This window comes from Marmota marmota, unplaced genomic scaffold, assembly GCF_001458135.2.
Source record: "Marmota marmota marmota unplaced genomic scaffold, marMar, whole genome shotgun sequence".
Classification (NCBI taxonomy): Eukaryota; Metazoa; Chordata; class Mammalia; order Rodentia; family Sciuridae; genus Marmota; species Marmota marmota.
This window is the reverse complement of record NW_026000221.1, coordinates 30,323,906-30,346,707: the sequence shown is the minus strand read 5'-3', so window position 1 is coordinate 30,346,707 and position 22,802 is coordinate 30,323,906. Positions and strand designations below refer to the sequence as shown.

The window sequence follows — 22,802 nt, the reverse complement described above, 5'->3', positions numbered from 1 at the left end:
CAAGAGGATTGTGAGTTCAAAGCCAGCCCCAGCAACTTAGCGAGATCCTTAGCAACTTAGCGAGATCCTGCCTCTAAATAAAATATTAAAAAGGACAAGGGAGGGCTGAGGTTGTGCCTAGCACATGTGGAGCACTGGGTTCAATTCTCAGCACCACATATGAACAAATAAAGTAAGGGTCCAACAACAACTAAAAAATAAAAAAATTTAAAAAAAGGGACCAGGGAAGGAGTTCAGTGATAGAGGCCCTGCCTACCATGTGCTGATATACCTAGCCTAGTTATCTCATTAGATCAGAAGCCAGCTTGTCACAAGTTATGAAGGATTCATTTCTGTTTTCTGTAAAAATATCAGGATGTCTGTATGGCCTGGCCATTAGTTGAGGTTGTAAAGCTGATTGGAATGCCTGCCCGTGCCCTGAACTCACCCATGTCCGGTTTTCCCTGACCATATAACAACCCTTTCCTAAACCTTAGTGACGCCTCATAAATTCTGGCCTTCCCTAGCCGGATAAGGACCCTCTCTGAGTCTCTAAGATCTCCATAAATTCTGATGCCGGGGCCAGCAAAAATGTAAACTTGTGTTATGCTCCTCAGAGTGTTGTTATCTGTAACCCCCCTTTGTGTAACTTTTTGGGCTATAAAACTGGTCCACAAAGAAGCCTCGCGGCTGTCCTTGGCTCCCACGATTCTGATGGGCAAGGCAGCCCGGCAGGTCGAAATAATAAGCTTGCTTTAATTTGATTTTAATTGGAGTCAGTGGTCTTTTCTTGCGTCGTGGTCTAACAGTGCAATGCCCTGATTTCAATCTCCAGTACTGCAAAAAACAAACAAATACCCTGCAGTGGCCTCTAAGGTTCAAGTGAAGAGTCACACACTTCTCACATGATATTAAAAACCAAAATGATTTCAAAGGAAACCATGCTGAAAGCTGAGCAAGATAAGCTAAAAGCTAGGCCCCTTGAACCAATTAGCCAAATTGAAAATGCAAAGGCAAAGTTCTTAGAAGAAACTAAAAGTGCCACTCCAGAGAAAATACAAAGCAAAGTAGGTTTATTGCTGGTATGAACAAAGTTTTAGAGATCTAGATAGAAGATCACAACAGCTATGACATTCCCATAAGCCAAAGCCTAATCCAGTGCAAGGTCTTAACTTCTTCAATTCTGTAAAGTCTAAAAGATAATGGAAGAAAAGGTTGAAGGTAGAAGAGGTTGGTTCATGGGGTTAAAGGAAAGAAAGCCATCTCCAAAACCAAAAGTGGAAGGTAAAATTGCAATTACTGATGTAGAAGCTGTGGCAAATTATTCAAGGATTAAGCTATTATAACTGATGAAGGTGACTACTACACTAAACAGATTTTCAATGTAAACAATCATACACTGGGAGAAAATGCTATATAGGACTTTCACAGTTGGAGAGAAGTCGATGCTTGGCTTCAAAGTTTCAAAATCATGTTAGAACCCAATGCAGCTGATTTTTAGTTCAAGTCAATGCTCATGTCCACTGCAAAAAATCCTAGGACCCTTAGGAAATATACTAAATGTACTCTGTGCTTATAAATGAAACAACAAAGCCTGGATGGCAGCACATCTGTTTATAACATGATAGTTGAGACCACTACTCAGAAAAAAAATTAAAAAGATTCCTTTCAAAATATTACTGCTCACCTGTTCACCCAAGAACTCTGATGGAGATGTTTGAGATTAATGTTCTCATGCAGAGTCTATGAATCAAGCGGTAACTGTGATTTTTAACTTAAGAAGTTTTAGAAGGCTATAGCTGGCATAGATAGTGATTCCTCAAATAGATCTGGGCAAATAAACTGAAAACCTTCTGGAAATGAGTCACCATTCTAGATGCCATTAAGAACATTCTTGATTCATGGGAGAAGGTCAAAAAATCAACACCAACAGGAGTCTGGAAGAAGCTGATTCACACTTTCACAGTTGACTTGCAGGGGCTCAAGATTTCAGTGAAGGAAATAACTGTAGCTGTACTGGAAATGGCAAGAGAAATAGAATTAAAATGGAGCCTAAGGATGTAACTGATTTGCTACAATCCCATGACAAAAGTTCAATGGATAAGGAATTACTTCTTAAGAATGAAAAAAAAAATAGTTCATTGAGATGCAATCTACTCCTGGTGAAGATGCTATGACCATTGTTGAAATGGAAATAGAGGACTTAGTAATGTTAAATAAACTCAGTTAAAAGTAACAATAATTGGAGGATTGACTCCAATTGAGGGAAGTTCTATTAGGGGTAAAGTGTTATCAAACAGCATCACATCCTATGGAGACATATTTTGTGAAAGAAAGAGTAAATAGATACAGTAAACTTTGTTGTCTTGAGAAAATGCTACAGCCATTCCAACCTTCAGCAGGAAAGACCCTACACCAACAAAAGGACTATGACTCACTAAAGGCTTACATGATCATTAGCATTTATTAGCAATAAATATTTTTAGATCAAGGTACATATTTTAGACAATGCTATTACACAGTTAAGACTATGATTTAAGGTAAACATAATTTTTATACGCACCGGGAAGCCAAAAAATTCAAGATCAACTTCATTGCAAAAAAAAATTTTATTACACTGGTTTGGAACCATTTGCAACACCTCTGAGGTATGCCTGTGATATTCAGCAAGACCACCAAGAAGACACAACAGAGAAAGGAAAGTTTCTTCAATAAATGGGACTGGGAAAATTAGATATCACCATGCAAAATACTTAAACTGATCCTTTATGTCATATACAAAAACTAACTTGAAATAGATTAAAAATGTAAATGAAGACTAAATACTGGAAGAAAAATGGGGACAAACTCCTTGATATTTCAAGGCTTTGGCAATGATTGGGTATCACAGGCAACAAAGCACTTACAATTAAGTAAGTGGCACTATATCAAACTAAAAAGTTTCTGCAAAGGAAATAATCAACAAAATGAAAAGGCAACCCACAGAAAGGGAAAACATATTTGCAAGATATATATGTAAGGGGCTAATATCCCCTTACAATACATAAGGAACTCAAAACAGTATTAAAAAGAGAAATAATTCAATTTTAATTTTGGCAAAGAAGCTGGGCACAGTGGTGCATCCCTGTAACCCCAGTGACTTAGGAGGCTGAAACAGGAGGATCACAAGTTCAAGGCTAGCTTCAGCAACTCATTTGAGACCCTGTCTCAAGATTAAAAAATAAAAAAATAAAGTGTCCTACACAGACACTTCTCAAAAGAAGATACACATGGATAACAGGTATATGAAAAGGTGCTCAACATCACTAATCAGCAGAGAAATGCAAATCAAAACTACAATGGTAATTATCACATATCCATTCGGATTGCTATTACCAAAAACACTAAAGATAACAAGTGTTGGTGAGGATATGGAGAAATGGGAACCCTTATACACTGTAATGGGGGAACGTAAATTAGTCCAGTCATTTTGGAAAACAACAAGGTTACTCAAAAAACTGAAAACAGAACTACTATAGGATTCAGCAAACCCACTTCTGTGTGTATATATCCAATAAAAATAAAGTCAATACGTTGAGGAACATCTGCATTCCCACATGTACTGTAGCACTATTCACAATAGCCAAGTATGAAATCAACCTATGTGTTCAACGATGAATAAAGTATGGAATGCTTTATGTATGGAAAAAAGGGAATACTATTCATCTTTTAAAAAGAAGGCAATCTTACTAATTGTGGCAACAGGGATAAACATTGAGAATGTTAGGTAAAATAAACCAGGCACAGAAAGACAAATACTCTATAATATACTCATTAAAATGTGAAATCTAAAAAAGCTAAACTTACAGAAACAACAGAATGATAGTTATGGGGGCAGTGTAGGTCAGGGAGATGTTGGTGGAGGGCTATTTCAGTTATCCAGGAGGAATAAGTTCAAGGGTTCTATTATATATCCTGGTGCCTGTAGCTAATAACAATATATACAAGCAAATTGCTAAGTGTTATAGCCACTAAAAATAAGTGTATGTGGTAGTATAAATGTTCGTTATCTTGATTTTAGCCATCTCACAATGTACACATATACACCAAGTTGCACAGTACAAATACATACAATTTTTATGTCAATTGAAATACTTAAAAATGAAATAAATCAATAGCACCTCTAAAAAGCAATAACAAAAAGTATAACATTTTGTGTCCCTGGACTCTCAGAAGAAGAGAAGAAAGTGAAACAGAAAAAAAATACCTAAATGGTTGAAAACTTAGCATATTAGGTCAAAGACATGAACCTACACATTTAAGCTCATTAGCTCCAAACAGGATAAATTCAAAGAAATCCTATATGCAGGCACATCATAATAAAACCAATAAAAACAAAATACAAAGCCTCCTGATGTTGCCAGAGAAAAATCAGGTTTTATGTAAGGGAAAAAATTATTTGAATGGCTATACATTTCTCATCAGAAATCATATGACAATTTTTAATGTGTTAAAAGTAAATAACTAGGGCTGGGGATGTGGCTCAAGCGGTAGCGCGCTCGCCTGGCATGCGTGCGGCCTGGGTTCAATCCTCAGCACCACATACAAACAAAGATGTTGTGTCCGCCAATAACTAAAAGAAATAAATATTTAAAAAAAAAAAAAAAAAAAAAAGTAAATAACTATTGACACAGAGTTCACATCCAGCCAAAATATCTTTCATGAGGTAAATTAAAATAATGATATTCTCAGATGAAGGAAAATTAAGACCATTTACAGCATACTAGCTCTAAAAGAAATGCTGAAAGAAGTTTTCCAGATAGAAAGCTCATAACACCAACGCAAACTTTGGAACATCAGGAAATTTAAGAGTAAGAGAAATGATAAATATCTGGGTAAATATGATGGAGTATTCTCTTGAATTTAAAAAATCTGTAATAGATCAAAGCAAAAATTATAATATTAACTGATAGGTTTCATATTTCTACTTAAACTTATAAAATACTGATTTTAAGTAAACTGTAAACATTAAGCTTCTTTATGGTAATCTCCAGAGTAAACACTAAAAATATTATAGATACATTAAAAAATCACAATAGATAAATTAATATACTAAGAAATATTCGAAAAATCCAGAAGTGGGTCAAAAAAGAAGAGGAAGGGAAAACAAAAGGACTTAAAAGAGAGGGATCATACAGAAAACATAAAGTGCACATTTAAATCCAAATACATAAACTAATTAAATGTAAATGGTCTAAATAACAATAAAATATTGTCAGAAGTAAGACATGAACCACTATACACTGTCTACAAAAAAAATCACTTTAAATATGATGATATAGGTAGTTTTAAAAATGATTTAGGAAACAACCACCATGCAACATGAATGAAAAGGAAAAAAAAATAGGTCAGGTATGGTGCATACCTATAATGCCAGTGGTTTGGGAGGCAGAGAAAGAAGAAGCCAAGGCTAGCTTTGAAATAGGCAAGGCCCTAATCAACTTAGCAAGACACTGTCTCAAAATAAAAAAAAATTTAAAAAACAGCTGGGGATGTGACTCAGTGGTTAAGTGCCTCTGGGTTCAGTCCCTGGTACCAAAAAAAGAAAAAAGAAAAAAAAATGGATTGGTTCTAAGTATTAATATCAGACAAAGTATTATAAAGTAAAGAAAATTAGCAGTAAGAAGGACATTAAATAATGACAAAAGGGGTTAGTTCATCAAGAAGACATACCAAGGATATTTATGCACCCAACAACAGAGTTCAAAATACATACAGCAAAAAATGACAGAACTAAAGGGAGAAATAGATCATGTAGTTGGGAGATGTCAATACTCCTCTCCCACTGTCGGAATCTAGTAGAAAATCATTAAGGAAACAGAACTTTTAAACAATATCAGTAGCATCTTCATTTTTTTCAAGTGTACATGGAACATTTACCAAGACCAATCCATATCCTAGGTCCTAACTAACAATTTTAAAAGAACTGAAATCATACTAAATATATTTTCTGACCATAATAAAACAAACAAATCACTGACAGTTATCAATGAAAATCAGAAAATATTTGGAATTTAACAAAAATGAAATTGTAACACAACAAGATTTGGGAAATAACAAAAGTGCCTAAAGGCAATTTTATACCATTAAATGTTTTTGTTAGAAAAGCATGAAATCAACAATCTAAACTTCTTCTGTAAGGAACTAGAAAAAGAGGAACATATAAAACCAAGGCAAGTAGAATGGAAGAAACAATAAAGATAAGAAATCTATGAAACTTAAAACAGAAAAACAACAGAGCATATTAATAAACTACAGGCTGGTTCTTAGGAAAGAGCCATACAATTAATAAACCTCTAGTAAACTGTCAAAAAGAGAGGACATGAAAATTCAACCATTCAGATGAAATAGGCCAATTCCTTGATACTTAATGATACTTAAGATTTTTTAACAATACAAAAGGCAATTTTGATTATGGTGAAAAGAATTATTCAGTCCATCCTAAAGCCTTTTAATTATGGAAAGTTTGCTTTATATGTTAGATATTCATTACTACAACTGTATTCTTTAAAAATAAACATTAATGTTCAGACTGTAAGAACTGAGTTAAAGGCTGGAGATGTAGCTCAGTAGCAGTGCGCTTGACCAGAATGCCCAGGGTCCTCGGTTCAATCCTCAGTTTTACAATGAATAAATAAATATTTTTTAAATTGAGTTAAAACAGCACAAAATCAGAAAAAATAGTAATTAAATTTGTAAATATATACACGCCTCCAAATGTAAAAATAGAGCTTGTAAAATAATATTAAGTTGTTTAGAGCCTTGCTAAATCCAGCCTCGGCAACTTATCAAGGCTCTAAACAACTTAATAAGATTCTGTCAAAATAAAAAATTTAAACAACAACAACAAAAATGCTGGAATGTGGCTCAGTGGTTAAGTGCCCTGGGCTCAATCCTGGTGTACCAAAACAAAAAATGACTGTAAAGAAGAAAAAAAAAATTGTTTAGAAAAATGTAAGTTTTAAAGTCTAAAAAGACAGAAAACCCTAAAAATTTTTTAAATTAGAATGAATATAAGGCCCCAAACCAAAACCACGAGTTTAAATAGTTTAGGGAAGAATACATTAAATTTGACAACATGGGAAAAAGCTTCATATCACTGGATTTCACAATGATGTCTTGTATATGACAACAAAAGCACAAACAACAAAATAAATAAATTAGAATGAATAGAATAAATCAAAATTTTAAATTTCTGTGCATCAGAAGACTCAACAAAGTGAAAAGGTCACTCACAGAATGGGAGAGAATATTGCAAATCATGTATTTGGTAAGGACCAAGAGAACTCCTACAACTCAACAACAAAAAACAATCCATTAAAACATGGCAAAAGGCTGAGTAGGTCAGTGGTAAAGTTCATGCTTTGCAGTCCTGGTTTCCACGGGGTGAGGGAGCAGGGACTAGCAGTATGATTTCTTGCATCTAGAATGCTCTTTGAAAAAGGAATCAATTTTATTAATATTTTTATAATAAATATACAAAGAGCTTAAGTTCTTCAAATTTAAGATGAACACGCAGGTTGAGACAAGTCACAAATAAAATATATTATAAAAGTCATTTTTATAATCAGATTTGGATAATCAAGTACAATTACTAGAATTTAGGAAATCAAGTATTTTGTAATGTAAATTCTTAGGAAAAAGCACTGAAATAATTACCTTTAGGAAGCAACACAGATGTTGTTGACTTTTTCTTAAATATTTCTGAAATTTAAAGAACTAAGAATTTACTTGAATTAATTTTTTAAGTCATTTGTAATTGTAAATTTTTTTATTATTATTTTTGGTGCTGAGGATCTGAAAACCCAGGACCTCACATATGCTAAGTAAGACCTCTTAAAAAGGTACATCCCTACAGTTGCAATTTTTATCTCATTAGAACATAAACTGCCTCAAGCTGCTTGGTCACTTCCAATGATTACTACTTTAGAAATAATTTGCAAGACTGAAGTTGCTAAACTGCTCCCTTAAACATTTTAGAATACTATGAAGTTAGGAACTTGGGGGGGGGGTAACATACAAATTTTTTGGTTTAACCTACCCTCCAATTCTTCCATATTATTTTTATTCTTGCTTACATTTAAAAATAAACATTTTCAACAGACCTTATCTAATCATGGAACCATCAGGACATTCTGAATATAATCATACAGATATTACAGAAGAACAAATTTTATATCGAGTAATTAAAGGACTGTAATTTTGCTCTAAGGATATCTGCTTTCACAAGAGGTTTTTTCCAACACCAGGGGCAAAGTAATATTTTCTGGGGCTATTACAAAACATCTAGACAAATTAAATTTTTTAGCTTTATACCAAAGTTTATAAATACATCTACCAGAAACAATTTTCAGGCAAAATGGTAGAATGAATTTTGTCACTAACAAAAACCTAGTTTATATCTTTGCCAAAGAAATATTTAAATAAGCATTATTTTTAAATAACCTCATGAGCATGTGAAATAAAATAATTTGCTATACAGCAAGCTCAGGTCAGTATCTTCCCTTTTCCTTTCAATGAGTATTTTAACACAACTTTTCTCTAATAGTGTTCAGTTTTAAATGGATAGACTCTGACATGATAATTCTTTAAAGAGTTAACTCTCCATAAGTTGTTCTTGTTTTTCTGAGGACATATTTATGTTCATAAGGAATCTCATGTTAATCAGTTTTACATTTTCTTGCTCAAAATAAAAATAGCTTTCATATAGTATGTTTCAAAGATAAAAATCACATTACATTCTTGGGAAACCTTTATTTAAAATGCATACAAGATAAGTGCAGTAGTACCTGCAGGTATATATGTTTATTAAAAGAAAAAGAATTCTTAGGAAAATTCTACTGTTCATCTTGAGTACTTCATAAGCTCCCTCTGCTGGCTATCAATTTAAATAGAGAAAAAAAAATGTAGACCTTTTTCTTTTAAGGAAAGGAACCTTTGAGGGTGACAGGAGATACAAGATGAAGAATAAAATTGACAATGCTGTAGTTTAAAGGGAAAGGGAACTATGATTGACAATAATTATATATTTCAAAATGTATAGAAGAGAGGATTTTGAATGTTCACAGCACAAAGAAATGATAGGTTTGAGATGATGAATATGCCAATAACCCTGTGCCTCATAAATATGTAATTGTGTTAATTAAAAAATATGTATGTATGTGTGTGAGTATGCACATGCATGTATGTGTGGGGGGGATGTATATACACATATATACCCAAAAGGGGGAGTTCTCTTTAATAGGGACCAGGTCTAATTGGTAACTAACTTCCCTAGTTAGCTTGGGACTTCCAAACAGATTGGGTGAGGAGGAATTGAAAAGAAGGGGAGTTACTGCCAACTTTGAATACATTAGACATTAAATTGCCAAATAGAAAACATTTAGTATAAAATAAGTCAATTATAAAAACTTAAGATTTGACACTAGAAAAATTAAGAATTGAAATAAATTTCACAAACTTCACTAGGACAAAAAGCTTATACCACACTATTTAATCTACTTAGTTTCAATATTAAGATTTATTTTTTCTTCCAGGAGATTAAGTAACAATTTAAATAATCATCAGGATGTGTACGAATGAACATCCACTCAGATAAAACATTACTGCTTAAAAGTGGCTATCTAAGAAATATTTTGCATGTAATAATAATAAATATATTTTATGTTTAGGTTAACAGGCACCATCTTGAGAGCAGAAAAGTTTGTTTTTTTTAACCAATAAATAAATTACATTCAAGAAAAAGAGGTGTTAATATCTGAAGTATGATATATCCTTAAATGTTTTTCTTCATATAGCACCCAAATTTCCAAACTGTCTGGAAAGTATCTCCTAAAATATAACTCATACCTTAAGTCATAAAAATAATGGCCAAGAAAAAAAATTAATGTAAGACAAAATTTACAGTTTATATTCTTAATTCCCCATTCAATAAAATATCAATTGCCAATTTATTAAAAGTAAATGAACTATATATATGCAGTCCGTTAGAGCTGAAAATCTGAACTATATATATTTAAAAGTCAATCTTTCTGACAGTATTTAAAATATTGCATCTCTGGTGGCAAACCTGAAAACTATCAAACATTTTATTTCCCTAGTTTTCATACTTCAGCAGTTAGTCCTACCCCTTTTTATCCTCTTAATACCATCCAGCACTTTGTTTTGTAAATACACTTACTTATATGCCAACACAAAACACTGACAATTCTCCTTGATAAACAAGGAAATACCAAAATAGTCCAAGCCTACAGCTTTGTTTCCAAAGTGTGGCACAGGCTAAATGATAGAAAGAGAAAAAAAAAAAAAAAATCAATGGCCCTTATTGATGCAATCAGAATGCTCCTGAGAGTCCACAACTGATGTAATCCTGAAGAAAGTTTCAACAGATTGTGCAGACAAGTATCAGAGAATAAGTCTTTGATTGATAATCTTTCTATTTATTTCTGCCAAGGCGACTGAAAACACGAAAGCCTTTTCATCAGAGAGGTTAGCATAGATGTCAATTTCCTTTTCCTGTTTCTCTGTTAAAAGAAAAAGGGAAAGCTTAATATAAATGCAGCAACTTTAAAAAAAATTATAAAGCTTTCAAGTATTTCTTTTAATGACAATAAATATTATACATAATTGTACAATATGTTTAGTGTTATGCTACTAATTTTTTTTTAAATTACACAAAGGTATTGAAATGGAGACTCTATTTCTATACATACACAGTCCAATAGCTACATCATTTCTATAAGAATCTCATCTATTTCTTTTTCCTCACTACTATGAGTTCAATCAAAATTTCTAACCCTAGATGTTTATTTCTGAACATCAATGATAATATATTAATATTGTCACCTTATAGCCCTGCTATAGAAAACAAGAACAACATTTATTTCCACCCTTCCCCTCCTCATTACAGATGAAATCCAAGTTCACAGTAAGAAAATCTGAAAAACAAGGTGGGCATGGTGGATCATGCTTGTAATCCTAGTGACTCAGGATGCTGAGACAGGAAGATTGCCAAATTCAAGGCCAGCTTCACCTAATGAGAACCTATCTCAATACAAAATAAAAATGTAGCTCAAACGCAGAACATTACTAGGTTCAATCCCTAATACCACAAAAAAATAAAATTGAGAATTTGAAAAATAAAGATAAAAAAATAAAGATAAAACCACCTATTAAATTATGAGCCAGCCAAAACCACAATAAACATCTTGGTGGATGTTTTTTCCAAGTGCCCTTTTCAGCTTGTACTATGATTTTGTTATTTTGACATTTCAATCAAAATTAAACATGCAAATAATTTAGTCAAATTATTTTACAAAACTTGTTACCAAAAAAAAGAAATCCATCCATCCCTCCATGCAAATTTCCCACTTTCCAGATGCAACTACTGATTTTTTTTCAGTTACTTCTCTTTGTTTTTACAAAAACATATCTATCTCTAATTTTTTTAGAAGATGCTAATTCAATTATTGGTTTAGACATTACATATTCAGTTTCCACCATGAAAAATTAGGATTTTTTTTGTTTTGCATCTCCTGTTCCCACCACAAACACTCTGGTTTTGTGCCCTCACCTTCTCATTATGAATTGCAATTTCAGTAACACCCATTTTTCAGTGACTATGTGAATGATTTCACTCTTCTTGCACATTGTTTTCCCTGAATTGAATCTTTTTTCAAAACTTTTTTATAGTTATTTTTTTAAATTATCACTAAAGTTACATAACAGTGAAATACACAAATACATTAAGAAGACAACTAATGAGTTCTGATAAATGCATACACTCATATAACCCACAAAATGATGATATACAAAATTTCTTTTACTCCAGAAAATCCCTCATGCTTTTATAGTTAGTCCCTTCCTACGCCCACCAGTAACCACTATACTGATTTCCATTTCCATAAGATTCTCTTACTAAACTTTATATAAATGGCGTCATATAATATGTTCTCTTGTGTCTAGCTTCTTTCAATGTTTTAAAAATTCATCAATGGTATTAATATAATAATCATTTGTTCCTTGCTAGGCAATATTTCACTGTATTCCAATATCATTTTGATTCTTTCCTTTTTCTGAAAACCTAAACGATTTTTCTCTTTCTAGAGATATATAATATGAAGAAACACTGAGGTATCATTTCTATTTTTAACCATCCTTTAGATTGGGAATTTCACAGGTTCTCTTAATATAGAAACTCAAGCTCCTTCAGGTTTGGGAACATTTCTTGAATTGTTTCATTGAAGACTTCCTTCTCCTCCATCTTTTGTGTTTTTTAGGGTTTTTTTCCTTTCTGAAACTGATTATTTATAGATGTTAGACCTGAGAATTTACTATCTTTTCCATCTTATTTTTTTAACCTCTTTTCTTATTACTATCCTTTCTAGAACTTTTCTTCAATTTTATCTTTAAATTTTCTATTAAGGTTTTTCATTTCTGAGAATCATATATGCTTTGGGTGCTTCTGAATATTTTCAAGTTTATATTTTGAAGTTCCTCAGGTGCCTTTTTGACCTCTGTAATTGCCTTTCAAATATTATTTGGTCTAGTTACATGATTATATCTTCTTTTGCTAAAGATTATTAATGATAGTTTTGATTTTTTTCTTTTCCAAGCAAAGACTTGTTTTCTCTAAGTTATTTCTTCATACCTTTTGATTTAGTCTCAGCCTTTCACATATTAGATACTTTCTTCCAGGTATCTGGGCTATTCCTGGTAAAGTGTTCACATTTAGAAGTATTAGCAAAAAAAGGTGATTAGAAGCATGTACACATATGTGGAACTTGACTGTGAAAGAATGAATGACAGTATTTTTATTTTAGGCTTTTTCTCCTGGGCTCTTGAGATTCCCTAGAGAAGATTATTTCTGATCTCTTATTTGGAACACAACTCAACATTTACCAAGAACTCAGTATCTATCAAGAACTCAATATTTACCAAGTCAAATTTTCACCTAATGTTCCTAAGATAAATATAGTAGCCCTCCCTCAACTATGTCTGGTGTTCCCTAGACTAGAGACTTTGTTTTAACTTCTAATTTTTAAAGATAAACTTGTAGGAGGCGGAGGGAATAAGGATACTTTCCTTTTCCATTTTTCCTTCTTCCTATCCTTTTTCAAAATCAAAAAGGATAATTTTTAAAGTTTTGGTTTTTTAGACACATTGTAAGATTTTTTTCCTTAAATCATATGTTTAAAATGAAAGTTAAAACTTGCTTCAAAAATTTTAAGTGTCCTTTAAGAGTAGTGACTCAATAAAAACAGAATTAAACTAAATAGCTACTCAGTCACAAGAAGCATTACCAAAGAATCTATTCCAAAATATACAGACATTTCAATAGTTTGTAATTTCTATCCATATATTTAGAGAATAATGGTCTACATTAACAACTGGAAAACAACAATCTGGGTGCCAAATCTCACCCATCTCCTGTTTTTGTAGCTAATTTCCAGCTATAATGACAAAGTAAAGTAGTTGTGACAGAGACTGCATGGTACACAAAGCCTAAAATATTTACTATCTAATATGTAAATTTTTTTACAGAAAAAGTTTGGTGAATTCCAGTCTAAAAGTAAAAGATTCCAGATTGTGCTGTAGAAATTGCTTTGAGCATTTTCCTGCAATGTGAATTAAAAGTAAATAAATTTAAATAGCATATATTACTCTTGAAATAGCTTCCTTAAAAGTTTTCTATAATACACTAAAATACCACCTGAGAAATTTTACAGCCAAATAAATGCTTCTTTTTTCAAGTTATCATGAAATAAATATTCAAGTCTGTATATGTAAAGTCTTAGCAAAACAATTCAGACTTTATTTCCTCAACTAAAAGACTGTCATTGTGTTTTCTTATCTCTTCTTACCATCAGAAGAATTTCCTTCTCTATTCTTTCATTTACATTCCCTTTACATCAACTGAAAAAAATATGTTGTTCTCTGGACCAAGCAATATTTCCCTTTTTTCTTCTCTGTTGACCTTTTCTTTACCCAGTTTCCTTTCTAAAATAACCTTTGACATAAATATCCTGATGATCTATTAAATAAGCACATTCAAATTAAGCAAATAACTCAAAACGCTCTAGAAAAACATAATTGAAAAAGGAAAGAGAAAAAAAAACAGTAAAATTATCCAAGGAATTAAAGATCCCAAGTACAGTCTTCAGGGATAGTCAATTTATGACATAAACATCATTCCTTTAGTCACACTATCTTAAGACACCTTTGATAAAAATTAGGACAGCTATACCAATGAAGTTATTTTCTCCAACAGTACTAACTTCATTCAAATAAAAAACATACAAAACATAGAGAAATGGTAAACAGAATATCCTCAGTGTTTCAAATAACAACAGTATATATTTATGCAGGAAGCACTTGAGTATCTAACACAGAACAACTAAAAAAAGCAAAGCATAATTCACAAATATATTAAGAAACTATAAATGCATTTCACTACAGATGAAATCATTTTGACAGAGGTTTTTAAAGAATTATAAAGAGTATCCCCTTTTCATTAATTACTGGCTTTGAAAATCTCAATTTAAAAAAGACATTCATGGGCATATAGGTATTCATTTTACTAGTTTCCCTATTGTTGAATATGTTGAAATTTTCCATGATAAAAAGTTTTTTAAATGACATATACATCAAAGAAAAAAAAGTTGAAGTTTTAGTTCAAGTTATTTGTAGACTACTTATAAGGAAAAAGGAGAAGACCTATAAGGAGAAACAGAAATACATTTTGGATCAAGAAGAATTCACCTAATTTTAACAAAACCTGCCTCAATGCAGGGAGCACATAAATCTCCCAATAAACATTTTAAAAATTCATACCAAAAACACTTCAAACATTAAATGTTTAAAACTCATGGCATAATAGTTTAAAATAAGTCTTAAAAGAACTTTGACTTGAGTAAAAAAAAAAGTACAATGATTTTAATATGCTTCTCAAGGATGTTATATACAAATTATTATCTCTGGCTGGGCACAGTGGAATGTCTGTATTTCCAGCAACTTGGGAAGGCTGAGGCAGGAGGATCACAAGTTAGAGGCCAGCATGGGCTACTTAGACCCTTTCTCAAAATAAAAATTTTAAAAAGGGCTAGACATATATGTAGCTCAGTGGTAGAGAGTTCCTGGGTTCAATCCCCAGTACCAGGAAACAAAAACAAAAAACTTATCTGTGTATTTTACTAATACCAGTTTATAGCAAAGTGGATTTTACCTAATCTAAATCTTTCCAATAAGAATTTGTGTGAGTTTTTTAACTAAGCATCTACCATAGAGGAAATATTTCAAACTAAAATATAGATGTGATTTTAAGTCCAGAAGCTCATGCCGGACTCCACTTTCTTCACTACTATCTAATTAAGATCTCTGACCAATTTTAATACTGGGGGGAAAAAAAAGCTGCTTGAATTTATTCATACCTCTTTCTTCCTCATGTTTTTTGGCAGATGCACTTTTAGGTCTTCCTCTTCCTCGTCTGATATGATCTGAATGGCTGTTACTTCGAGACCTCTTTCTGTTTTCTAAATCTTTATTTACTGTAGAATTTATCTTCTCTCTCCTAACTCTCTCTGTTCGCCTCCTCTTGGCCTCATGCTTGTTTTCTGTATGGGTGAATAAAAGTGATATATTTTAGGGCTTAGCAAGACCTGTTTGTCCTAGACTTGTTTATTCTCTCTTTTTCTTTCTAAATAACACTAGAATATGCTTCCTGGCATATTTTATAAAACTACAGCAATATATGTTCCCCTAACCCATGAAGGAAAAAGAGAAGCTCAACAGAATTCAGATCCACATTACACATGAGAGGTAGAAAAATTTTGAAAGAGAAAACAAAAGTTTCATTTGACAGCTTTAATTTCAGCCCCTAAAAGTTTGAACAATTCCACAGCAACCTTTCTGCGTTTCTGTTTCCAAGCTAAAAATTATAAAAGAAAAGGAATAAAAAGAACTCCATTCCTACCTGAATTATATACTGAAATATGTCAAATATGCAGAAGCAAAACTAACCTTATGTATAACATGCTAAGGTTACAATAAAAATCAAATAGAGGGGCTGGGGTTGTGGCTTAGTGGTAGAGCGCTTGCCTAGCATGTGCTAGGCCTTGGGTTCAATCCTTACCATATAAAAATAAATAAATAAAATAAAGGTATTGTGTCCAGCTACAAGTAAAAAATAGAATATTTTAAAAAATCAAATAGAGAGCGCCCACAGAAAATCTTTTAAAAACATTATAAAACTGAGTAGTTTTCACGTAAGCCACATAAGAGGCAATTACTGATATAAGAGAATGTTGCTCCATAAATGGAATGGCAATAGAGGAACTTTACTAATTTGGTGATTTAATTAACTCAAAAAACCACCCACCCTACTCCAAATAAATCAAAATGCTGGATAAAAAAAATAATTTAAAGAACAAACAAAAATTCTTTTAATACATACCTGAATTCAAAAGCAAGAAAGAGAATTCCACAAATGCCTAAGATCACAATGGTAAGAGGGCAAAATGAATGGAAAAATTCATATCCCCAGAACTAAAGAAAAACAATTTAAAAGACTATACAGTAAATTTAAAAGGCCATTGTTAAAAATAATAATTATTATCTCTTAGTACTATACTTTTAGAGAATTAGTAAATTCTAGGTCAGAGATTCAACATATACTGGATGATAAAATAACATTTAATTATTCTAGATGGGAAAAAGTTATTAATCAGGGCTGTTAAGACTCAGGGTCCAATTTGAAAAGGCTCCCATTGAGTATAAGACAATATGAACATCAATAAAATAAAAACAACAACAGACTAAAACATACCAAATATACTTAAAGCCCTGAGTACACAACATTAAAAGTAAAAACTACATGGCCACTGTAGGAAGTTACTGTAAGAATCAATTCATTATTTTGAAAACTTAAAAGGAAAGAATAAGGAATGACAGAATTAGAGTCTCACCATTTTTCAATCTGATCTAAGCACTAAACATTAATAACTGCTAACATCAAAGAGAAATAAGCAGACTTTAAATGCCTACTAACAGAAATACACATTACTACCTACTAATTATGTTAAAAAAAAATTCAGTCTCATCACCATTAGATCCAACTTACAACATAAAAAAAAAAAACTAAAAGAACCTATACCATGGCTAGGTACATTCAAAGGGACAGGTAAAGCAGCTTTTCAACATACAATTTATAAGGGGAAAAGAAAGAAAACAGTAGATAAAAAGAGAACTAAAAACACATCACCCATACGAAGACATGAATCGTGTGACTCTACTTTGTGTACAACCAGAGACATAAAAAATTGTGCTCTATATGTGTAGTAGGAGTTGAAATGCATTCTGCTGTCATATATAACAAATTAGAATAAAATTTTTAAAAATACACCACCCATATGTAATTTATGGAACTTACTTGGAATCTTTTTTTTCAAAACTTTAAAATCATTTAAGAGTAAAGTAAAAATCTGAACACAATTTGGACACCTGATATTAACAAATGATTGTTAATTTTTTATTGTTATAATGGTATTATGTTAGTTTTTAAAGGTCTATCTTTTAGAATCCTGAAATTATACGATATTTGCTTCAAAACAATAATCAAGGGAAGAGGTTGTAGGTATGGATAAGTCAGGGTTGATTACAGTCTACTTTTTTGTATGTTTAGAATTTCTCAAAAGAAAAAAAAGGTTAAAAGAAAGTGATAAGTAATACTTTACACAGTACGCCTCTCAAGGTTTAACAGTGAATTCAGGTTTGTTTCTTCAGCTACCCACCCATCTCTGCAAATTTCTTCACAACCACACTCTCAAAGAGGTGCCTGTACTTTCTCACCTCCAATTTACTCTTCAATCCATGCTAGTAAACAGTTCTCAATTCAGTGAAATTGAACATCAAGCACAAAAAACAAACAAAAAAAAACACACCTCTATTTTCAAATCAACTTCAATTTGAGAAACTTCACTTTTTATCATCTTAAACCATCTTTCAAAAAATTCAATAAAGATGACCACTCCACTCCTTGAAATTATTTCTTCACTGGATTTTCAGGCTCTTTAGATTTCCCAGCCATTCCTCTTTATTACTTTTGCTGTGTTCCCTTCCCTAGGTGCTTTCTCAATCTCTAATGTTAAAGCCCCAAGGACCTGTTCTAAGCTCTTTTTCCTTTATCATTTTAACTTTTACAGACCCACAGTATCAAACACTACTGTTATGGTAGCTTCAAAGTTTATATCTTCTGCTCTAATCTCTTCCCTAAACTGCCAGACAACTTCACTTATATTAAGTATTTTAAATGTATTAAAAATAATTTGCTTCCTCTTTCCAATTTGCTTATTCTCCAACCTTCATCATATTAGTAAAAAAACACCAACCAGTTGCACAAGCCAACTGATTCGTCTCGCTTCTTATACCACCATAAAGGTCCATTCATACTCTTACCAAAATATATCCATAATCTTCATTTCTCCATGTGCAACATCCTAATCAAACCCTTTCTCTACATAGCAGCCAATATTATCTTTTTAAAAAAATTGTATATCTTTCCTTCATGAAGGCCTTTCATTAACTTTGAAAATGATGAAAAGGCTTTCATTAGTTTTCCACTGTTTAGAATTAAGATTCCTAACCACAAGTTCCCATAAGATCCAACATTCATCTTTCTCTCCAATTCTATTGCATATTATACCACATCATTAACTACAATCTAGACATACCTTTTTTTTAATAAAACAAGCTCCTCCCTCTGCCTGAGTCTAAGTATCTGTAATCCTCCTGCCTAGAGCTCTCCTCAAAGAGGTCTTCATGAGACTGGCTTTCTCCCTTCAGATATCCATCTATATGTTCCTAAATGTTTTGGGGGGTTATTTGTTTTGTTTACTGTGATGCTAGGGATTGAACACAGGGCCTTGAGCACATAAGTAAGCACTCTACCACTGAGCAACACCTCCAGCCCAGCCATAATTTATTTGTCACTCCCTCTGAATCTCCCAACCAACTTACTTCCTATCATCTCCTACTGCAATCTATAATATATTTACTAATATGTTTAATGTCTCCCCCATCAAAATATACTTTATGAAAGTGGGATTCCGTTGTCTTTTCACAGAATGTAGAACATAAACTCCACATATTAAGTATTACCAAATAAATAAAATCAGACTCAGTATACACATTTTCCTCACCACCACCTCAAAATTCTACTGAAATGAAGGTAAATGTGAGAAAAGGGAAAATAAATTTGTGCTGGAAACAAAGAAAAGGTGCTACTAGTGATCCAAAAATTACATAATTTCAGCAAAGTAGAAAGCCAATGGTTCTGATTAAGAAATCAGGATAGAGGGCTGGAGCTGGAACTCAGTGGAAGAACACTTGCCTAGTACTTGTGAGGCACTGGATTCAATCCTTAGCACCGCATATAAATAAACAAAATAAAGGCATTCTGTCCATTTCCAACTACCAAAGCAAAAAAAAGAAAAAGAAATGAAACTAGAATAGAAGGATAACCCAAAATAGGAATAAATTATAGCTCCTATAGAAGGGAGAGAGTTGTTCTTACTAAGAGAGTCCTAAAGATATTTCCAGAACACAATAAAAAGTACAGAAATGGGAAGCAGGCCACTGCATGATCATCAGAAAAACTATAGAACTACTGCACAATAACTGAATCTATATACAGAGAGCAACTAACATACAGAAATAAAATGCAAAAAACAGAGCAATGTTCAAGAGAACTTTAAGCCTTAAAAGAAAAAAGGCAACTCCTCACAAGAATGAAATACTCTATGAGATTTCACATCCTGTTCCAGAATGAAGCTTTGCTTTATTTTAGTAATAATAAGGATATTACTAAGCAGTATCCTGCATGCTTACCTAATGCACATCCAAAACTGCTGCTAAACTCCTCCCAATTATACACTAATAAAAACTGTTATTAAAACAGGAAATCAAGGATTTCCAACAATTTGAGGAAAATAAAAAGTATGAGAGAAGGATCAAGGAAACAAGAATAAAAGTTTAAAACATTCTATTATTGTGTATCTTTGGAAAGCTATGAAAGGAGATTATATTGTTAAGAATAAGATTCTTGTGCATAAACAGAAAAATCTATTCCAAAATTCATATGAAATCAACCTTAAAAATGTACAAGTAAAGAGATTTCACACTCCCTTCTTTTCAAAACTTACTACAAAACTAGAGTAATCAAAATAGTGTAGTATTAACATAAAGACAAACATACAGATCAAAGGAAAACAAAGAGTTCACAAACACATATATGGTCAAATGACTTTTAATAAAACTTCAAGAATCCTTCACTGAGGAAAGGACAGTATTTTTAATAAGTTATGATAGGAAAACTGGATATCCACATGCAAAAGAATGAAACTGGATCCTTACAACATATACCAAACTCAAAATGAGTCAAAGACCTAAACATAAACTATTAAACATAAAACTCATAAACATAAAACTCTTAGAAAAAATATAATGGAACTGTTTCATGACATTTAATTTTGGCAATAACTTCTTTAATATGATACAAAAAACACAGCAACTAAAAAAAAACAGACAAACGGGACTTCATCAAAATTAAAAGGTTTCTGGAGCTGGGGCTGTGGCTCAGTGGTTTAGTGCTTCTGTAGCATGTGTGAGAAAATGGGTTCAATTCTCAGCACCACATATAAATAAATGAACAAAATAAAGGGCCACCAATGTCTAAAAAAATATTTTTAAAAAAATTAAAAGGTTTTGGGTTGATGATGTGACCCAGCGGCAAAGTACTTGCCTAGAGCATGCACAAGTTGCCGATGCTCAATTCCCAGCAAACGAACAAACAAACAAATTAGCATGGTGTAAACTTGTAATCCCAGCAAGTCAGGAGACTGAGGCAAGAAGATGACCTGTCTCAAAATAAAAAGGACTGGAGATGTGGCTAAGCACCCCTAGGTTCAATCCCTAGCACCCTACCCCACCCCGCAAAAAAAAAACTAAACTAAAAACTATTGTGCATCAACAGACACTATTAACAGTGAAAAGTCAACACATAGAACAGGAAAAAAAATTTCAAATCACTATTAACAGATTAATATCAAGAATATATATATGTACATATAAGTAGAATTCCTACAACTCAATAATAAATAAACAACTTAAGAATGGGCATGAGGGGGCTGGCATTGTGGCTCAGTGGCAGAACACGTCTCACACATGTAAGGCACTGGGTTCAATCCTCAGCACCACATAAAAATAAATAAAAAAATAAAGATTTAAAAAAAATGGGCAGAGGACTTGAATAAACATTTCTCCAAAGAATATCTACAAATGGCCAACAAGCAAATGAAAAGATATTCAACATCACTTATCAAAATAAAAATAGTTTCCCCAGCTCAGTGTACCCAAATACACACAGGTTCAAAATGCTTAAGGAGAAGGGTTATTTCTGTTCATCGTCCCCAGCCTCAACATAATCATACTCAAGGATTGCAAAAGTATTCAGATTTTATAAATCCAAATGTCTTAAAAACTTTATAAAAGAAGCATAATTCTCACAAAGTCAGGTGGACTAAAGCATTCCAGAAAGCTTTAGGGGTAAGGATCTGGATAATTTATTTGAATTTGAAAAACAGACATTAACCTGTCAAATACCAGCAAGAGCTTCAGAACAAAAACTAATAATACAGTGAAGACAATTAAAGATATTAATCAGAAATGGCAAGCTAAATTTATAATGAACAGATTAGAGAAAAATAAAGAACTATACAAAGTTCAGGACATCAAAGAAGTCAAGGCAAAATATCCACCTTATCCAGGCCTCTCTTGCAGGCAAGGAAAAACAGCTGAAACAAACAAACAAACAAACAAAAATGGTATAGCAGTTACAAAAGGATGTGCACATGCAGGACGTTTTTTAAAAATCTCATGTATGTAGCCATTTCTACAGTAGGCGCATTTAAAAATCTCCTTTGGAGACTTAGAACTTCTAAATTATTGATTTTTACATAAGGCCTCTCAAATGAAAAGTGATTAAAAACCCTTCTTTCCTACACTTTCTGCAAAGCATCAGATTATGGATATCAGATACATCTCAGTCTTAAATATTCACTGGTAGATGTGCTTATATAAATAATGAAAATTCTGTTTGTAAATGCAGAAGTGAATTGTGGACAAAATGATCATGCCAATTGGATAATTGGAAGTAGTAAGAATTTATGTAATAACTAGTTATAAAAATTCATAGCCAGTGATCCATAAAATACAATTTTCTTTCCAGTAAAATGTTCCCTTCATTAATGTTATAGAAAGGGAGATACAACAAGGAACTAACAATTCATAAGAACCTCAGTATTTTCTATTTTGGTTTATTAGCTTCTTAAAAGAGCCTGATAATATACAAGAAAGAGAAATGAAGGAAAGATCCAAAAAATCTAAAACATGAAACAGAATTGCTAAGTATCTACTATACATTATCCTACAGGTAAGATGGCCAGGAAATTTAGTTTTGACCAATAACATGTAAGTGGCACTGGGTTAGGTTTCTAGATTTTTTTCCCCCCAAAGATATAAGGATAATTAGTCTCTCTGCCCTTCTCTCTTCTTCTTGCTTAGAATGTTTATGGGATTCCTGGAGGTATAATAGTTAACTTATAACAAAGAATATGAAAGCCACATCTTCTCAGGACAGAAGAAAAGAACCTAGATATTTATCCTGTACAGCTTGGCTTCATCATTCACTGAACAGTGAACAGGAAAAATAAACTATTTGTCCAACACAGTAT

General features: G+C 32.3%; 1 protein-coding gene across 2 annotated transcripts in view; it reads right to left on the bottom strand.

Moving 5' to 3' along the window:
• Nucleotides 1–9,519: 9,519 nt before the first annotated feature.
• Nucleotides 9,520–22,802, bottom strand: part of CUNH16orf87 (chromosome unknown C16orf87 homolog) — a 41,224-nt gene continuing 27,941 nt past the window's right edge. For both annotated transcript variants that reach the window (XM_048792259.1, XM_048792260.1), the window contains 3 exons: nt 16,469–16,505; nt 15,447–15,629; nt 9,520–10,541 (listed from right to left, as the gene is read on the bottom strand). In XM_048792259.1, coding sequence (XP_048648216.1) covers nt 10,423–10,541; nt 15,447–15,629; nt 16,469–16,505 — 339 coding nt within the window. In that variant the 3' untranslated portion in view covers nt 9,520–10,422. The remainder of the gene's footprint in view (nt 10,542–15,446; nt 15,630–16,468; nt 16,506–22,802) is intronic.